Below are 6000 nucleotides of genomic sequence, written 5' to 3'. Positions count from 1 at the left end.
GGAGGCAGCCCCCCAGGAGGCAGCTTCCAAAGCCCCCATTCCCAGGTCACCTTCCAGCCCCCATGGGTGACAGGGGCCAGGTGGCTCCTGCAGCAGTGTGCCTCCCTGCTCACCCGATGCTGACAGGACCAAAAGCACACACGGCAAGTGGGGCGTGCCGCCAGCTGAGGGCTCCCCGCCTCACACTGCGTATCTTTACCTCTGGCTTTCTGCTACAGACTCTGGATCCCAAGGGGCCAAAGGGAACTGCAAAGGGAAGAATTAGTTCTTCCTTTTATCCTCCGTGGCTGCCTGTGGCTGAGTTTGCAACTAGACTGTTCCAGACACAGCTCCAGAAAAGCCTGCTTCCTCCCTGGATGCTTGCTCACCGACTGCCCGGTTCCTGGGCCCAGCGGCCACACTCCGCCTCGGCTGCACTGGTCCTTGAGGTTCCTAAACACCCTCTGAATAACCAGCACTATTCACGCAGCAGAGACATGAAAGTACATTCCCGCAATATATTTCAGGGTGGGTACTCAGCAGATGAACGCAGTTTCAGTTACTAAGTTAATGACAACAATCGAAGACACTGAAACTTTTTATTCAACTTTGCTTTATAACAGAACCAAAAGCATCAACTTACTAATTCATTTTACCTGCTGGTTTCTGCAAGCTAGTTTTGTGAACCATATTTTACAAACAATAATATTACAACAATAATTATGGAGAAGTTAATTGGATAATAGAGCTTTACCACAATTCAAGTAGAAACACAGAAGAAACTCGATAATTTTAAGTCCCTTAAACCAAGACATGCTGACGCAAGCCAGGCCTGTGTGGCCCCATGGCCTGCGTCTCCCGGGGCGGTGGAAAAGACTGACAGTTTGTGTGCCTCTGGGGGAATGTCTACACTACAGACAATCTTTCGGTATTGAGTAGTTCTTTAGAGATTTTAAGTGGTGGCATAACAGCCCATCTGGAGAATTTATTTCTAAATAATTTGAAGAGCAAACAAGATACCATTAGGGTTTTTATGCAGAGCAGCCTCCAGAGGAACATTCTCAGAGAGGATGAGTCCACAGGAGTGAGCTCTCCCCAGGGCCGGCTCCGCCCTCCCCTGCCCTGCAGACACTCTCCCAGGACTTGGGGAACTCAAGCGTTCCCTCTGGGCTAGAGAGACAGTGCTCAGGCCACGCACCTGCTCAGAAAAGGGGGCGTGGGTTGCCACATGTTCAGAGAGCTCAGAGTGCGCTCTGGGCCCAGGGATGCGGGGGGCCTGCTTGTTGCTGCAGAGTAAACAACCTTTCTAAACTAGTGATTTCTAGACTAAGAATCAACATGCATTCACACGTTACTCTACTCCATTTTCAACCCCTTGGATTTAAACTCAATGTGGAGAATCTGGGATAAGCACCTTCCAAATTCCTCCAGGATCATCTGCTGTGCCAGGCACTCGGAGCAGTGCTCTTTCTCAGCCTCTTCGCCCTGAGCCAGCAGGCAGGCGCACGTGGCCTCCACCACCTCCCAGGAGATGCAGGAGGGAGGCCGCCTGTCAGAAACAGCAGGTAAAGTCCACTTAGCTGCCACTGTTTCCACCTACAGTACCATTCACATTCAATAGAACACTGCTTGTCCCTGCTGTTTTAAAGAACACCATCCACTAAAATCTAACGTTGTCTTCCTCAGACTGGAAACTACTAGGCCGTGCCCAGTAGCCTGTAATCCCAGCAACTTGGGAGGCCAAGGCAGAAGGACGGTCTAAAGCTGGGAGTTTAAGACCAGCCTGGGCAACAAATCGAGACCCTTTCTCAGAAAGAAAAGAAAATAAAAGAAAAGAAAGAAAGGACTAACTGCTTTTAGAAGAATAACACAGAAGACAAGTACATCTGCGGGGTGTTGACATCCATCTCATGGCAGGTTCAAAATTTCCTCAAAATTGGATCCACTGACAAACCCAGAGGACCCTGGGCCGCAGGGTCAAGCCCGTGGGCCAGGCAGGGAATTGCAGAAGCAGGACTCTTAGCTGAGGCAGGGCATGGGGGACAAGCTGGGCAGCTTTGCTCCGAGTCCTGTGCCACGCTGGGTGTCTCCTCTCCTCCCCACAGGGCCACGTGCAGCTAGAGAAGGCCAAGCGTTCTGAGGACTTGCCTGTCAAGCCTTCAGGTAGCACAGGCCAGACACTGGCCTTCCCCCTCAGTGTCCTCTGGAGCTGTGAAAGAGGTTCTGAGAGGCAAGTTGTACCATATCACATAGGACCAGCCATTCTCCCCACTGAGCTCAGGGAGCAACTGTGGCTTAGCTAGATAGTGGCCCAAGCAGTGCTAAGCTGAAACAATTTCAGGAAACCTTTATAAACGATGAAAAAGTGTTGGGTTATAAAAATAGAGAAAAATGTTGGGTTAAAGTCTCTCTATGAAGACAGTATGTGATGACTTTGGTTAAAAAGGAAAAGACAGGGCTGCCCTTGGGAAAAGAAGGGCCGTAACACTGTAAGGCCAGGCTCCAGGGTACAGGCCCTGCCGGACTCCAGGGAACACACATCCTGCTGCAGGCCATGACATTTTCACACATCACTTCAGCCAATGAGGCCAGGTTTTGGTAAATTTTTACTGATAAAGACCTCTGTGCGTCAGCTGGGTGCGCTGGCTCATGCCTGTAATCTCAGCACTTTGGGAGGCAGAGGTGGGTGGATCACAGTTCAGGAGTTCAAGACCAACATGGTGAGACCCCATCTCTACAAAAAGTAGAAAAATCAGCCGCACGTGCCTATAGTCCCAGCTACTCGAGAGGCTGAGGTGGGAGGATCACCTGAACCTGGGGAGGTTGAGGCTGCATGAGCTGTGATCACACCATTACATTCCAGCCTGGGCGACTGAATGAAAATCCTGGTCTCAAAAGAAAAAGACCTCTGTAGGTCACAGTCATGGGTATTTCTGATTTCTCTCTAACCAAATAAGCACAAGTTTGGCTTCGCAAAAATAATACTAATTAATGACATATGGTACTTTATCTTGATATGACCATGACTTTGAACTCAAAGAAGTTTTTTGAAATGAATGAATGGAATCTAATAGATGGTAAAATTATGACTTAAGCTTTGAGACCTACTAGGATTACAATGCGGCTTCAAAACTGATAAATGCAAAATTACCCAATGAGGCTGGATCCACAATCACTTAGGAAGGAGAACAATGTGGACCAGCACAGCTCTTTGCCGCCACTTCCCGAGATAAAGGGCAGGGAGGTGCGCACTGTCTTTGCTGCCCGGGGTCAGCGTGGCTCTCTTAACACAAAGGCAGCATCAGAACTCTGCTGGCCCTGCTGGTGATGCTGGCAGTGGAGCCCTTTTGTCTGGTACAAAATGAGAGTAACTCAGTGAGGAAGAAAAGGGGACAAAAGAGGTTTCGGTAGCAGGGCCTCTAAGGAAACACGGCCACCACCCAGGATTACCCGTGGAGGGGGGAATGCTTCCCTCTGCGCCGCCTCCCTCCACACGCCGGCCCCTGCAGGCTCACGCATTTTTTCCAGTGTACAAATTGTCCTTTATTCTCCTCTCAAATTAACCTCTGTTCCCTCTATTAGTGGGGGTTAATTAAAAGTACCTACCTATCTTTCCTGAATTTTGGAAGTCCTGGAAATTTAGTCGGTGACAAATGATGGCTGCCCTCCAAACCTCCAGTCTGCACGTAGTTTGGCGTGCTCATTAGCGTCTTTCGTTCTGGGCTTTCTTCATAATTTTTGCAACCAATGCATTTACAAACAGAAGAACACATCATCTTGGCCTGGTAATATAAAATGCTTCAATAAAATTAGGTTGTCCCACAAGTCATCAAAAACGGACACATTTTATACGGACCTTAAATAATTATTTGCATATATTTGCCTATATGAGTGACAGAGAGAATGTGTGTTGAGTGTGAATGTGTAGGTGAGAGTGTGTGTGTTGAGCATTGAGTGTATGAGTGTGTGTGGGGGTGTGTGTGTTATGTGTGAATGTGTGTATGAGTGTATGTAGGCTGTATGTATAAGTGTGCATATGTGTAAGTGTGAATGTGGGACTGTGAGTGAGTGTATTTGAGTGTGTGTATATGATTGTGTGGGGGGGGTGTGCATGTATATGGGGTGTGTGTGCATATGTGTGAGTGTGAATGTGTGTATAATTGTGTGGGGGTGTGAGTGTATGGGGTGTGTGAGTGTGCATGTGTGAGTGTGAATGTGTGTCAATGTGTGTGACTGTGTGTGTATGTGTGTGGGGGGTGTGTGTATATGGGGTGTGTGAGTGTGCATGCGTGTGTGACTATGTGTGTATATAGGGTGTGTGAGTGTGAATGTGTGTGACTGTGTATGATTGTGAGTATGTGTGGGGTGAGTGTGTGTGTATATGGGGTGTGTGAATATGCATACGTGTGTGTGAATGTGTGTGACTGTGTGTGTGAGCTGCAGTTTTCATCGCACACTGCTGTTGTAAAGGCGCAGTGGTCCTGCTGCTGATGGAGCAGAGGCCGGGCGTGTGGGTGTGAGTCCCAAGCAGAGAGAGGGTGTTGCTCTCCCTTCACCAGGGAGCGAGCAGGCTGCTTCGTGTGACTCCTGCTTAGAAGAGAGCCTATTAAGCTGGTCCTATGGGTGCAGAGAATGCACAGTGAGTAGAATTTGAAACTGTCTAAGAGCAGGCCTGTGGCTGACAGCTCTCAGGGGAGCCTCTCTTGCTGCCTTGGAGGTGGATTCTGTTTCAAGTCTTTCCTGGCAATATGGTGCTCAGGGGGCTGGCGTGTTCCAGCTGTACCCAGCAAGCCACCCTGCCTTTTCCCCTCATGCCAAATCCTTGTTCGTGTGGGCCCCAGGGGCTGACCGAGAACTGGCAATGCCAATCACTATGGTTTTTGAATTTCTCTTTCCTTCAGCCCCCCAGGGATTTCCCTGGGTTCTTTCCAGCTAGGAGATGCATCTTCAGTGGTTTGCATTCTGATTCATCTGCATCTCTGGGTGTTTTGAAGCAGAAGGCTTTCCAGAGTTTCTAGTCTACAGTAATGCCAGAGACTAAGCAACAGTGCTGTCCCTTTCTTCTGAACCTGCACATTCTGTGGGCTGTGCCTGGCATAGTCTTGGCCTTGGGAAAGTAGGCTGAGCCACCGTTTTGTGGCAGCCGGTGAGGGCACTTTGCAGGACAGAGAGGAGATGCTGTGAGTACGGTTGGAAGTTGTTCCACGGGGGTGGTGTCACTCACGTTTGAATTGCGCATCTCTGTCTATGCCATGTTTTGACTGCGTTTTCCAAATCTTAGCTGGGATTGTGGGGCCCGCCTTCTCAGGCCTTTCCATGCATGTCACCAGAATCAGGAGGACTGTTCTCAAGCCTGACCCTCTATGACAGACAGCTTTTTAAAAGTGTAATTCACAGGACCCCCAAAAGACCTCAGGTAAGCCAAAACAGAGGTTTGCAAGGAGGGTGTCTCGGCTGCTCCCGATAGGGCCTAAGCTCAGCTGATATTTGGGAAATTAATTCAGATTAGTGTGAGTGCCCTTCTAGAAACTCTGGAAGAAAAAAATAATGATAGTTATCTTTTTAAATTACCGTGAAGTTTTTTAACCACAAGAGTTACTCAAAATGTGTAGCTGTGTGTTTTGTGAGTGGCTCAGCTCGGGAGACGGCACCCACCTCACAGCACTCGCAGTAGTTCTTCAGGCAGCCCGACCTCCTGCAGCTGCACCCTTTGCTGTGCCGGGGCTTGACGTTGCCCAGCTGGCCCTTCCCAATTTTGGGCTGGAAAGCTTCTGGATTTCTACCAAGACATGCCTAGAGTGGAATGGGAAGCTCCATCAGGATGGATTTTATCATTCAAAACTCAGGGTCAGTGAAGGGCATCTTGTTTGGTTGTTGTGAAAGGTGCCACAGGAAGCAGTGAGTCTTTACACAGTTCAGAACGTGCAGCCCCTTCTTGTTTCATTTCAATTAGTTTCCACACAAAAAAGGCGATATCGTAGCTATGGTTTCTTCACGTTTTATTTTCTGAGTTTCCAAGCC

At 48.9% G+C, this 6000-nt stretch overlaps 1 protein-coding gene across 2 annotated transcripts in view; it reads right to left on the bottom strand.

The window, feature by feature from the left end:
* Positions 1 to 561: 561 nt before the first annotated feature.
* TESMIN (testis expressed metallothionein like protein) overlaps positions 562 to 6000 on the bottom strand; it is a 40787-nt gene continuing 35348 nt past the window's right edge. Inside the window, exons 7-9 of one of the 2 annotated variants that reach the window (XM_032282554.1) lie at positions 5635 to 5772; positions 3586 to 3761; positions 562 to 1528 (exon numbers count right to left, since the gene is read on the bottom strand). In XM_032282554.1, the coding sequence (XP_032138445.1) occupies positions 1336 to 1528; positions 3586 to 3761; positions 5635 to 5772 (507 nt within the window). In that variant the 3' untranslated portion in view covers positions 562 to 1335. The remainder of the gene's footprint in view (positions 1529 to 3585; positions 3762 to 5634; positions 5773 to 6000) is intronic. The other variant, XM_032282553.1, reaches the window with a different exon arrangement.

Source organism: Sapajus apella, unplaced genomic scaffold (assembly GCF_009761245.1).
Source record: "Sapajus apella isolate SASKATOON/1434 unplaced genomic scaffold, GSC_monkey_1.0 scaffold14, whole genome shotgun sequence".
In the NCBI taxonomy this organism is placed as follows: Eukaryota; Metazoa; Chordata; class Mammalia; order Primates; family Cebidae; genus Sapajus; species Sapajus apella.
The sequence above is the reverse complement of the archived record's forward strand: the minus strand, read 5'-3'. Positions and strand labels throughout refer to the sequence as shown.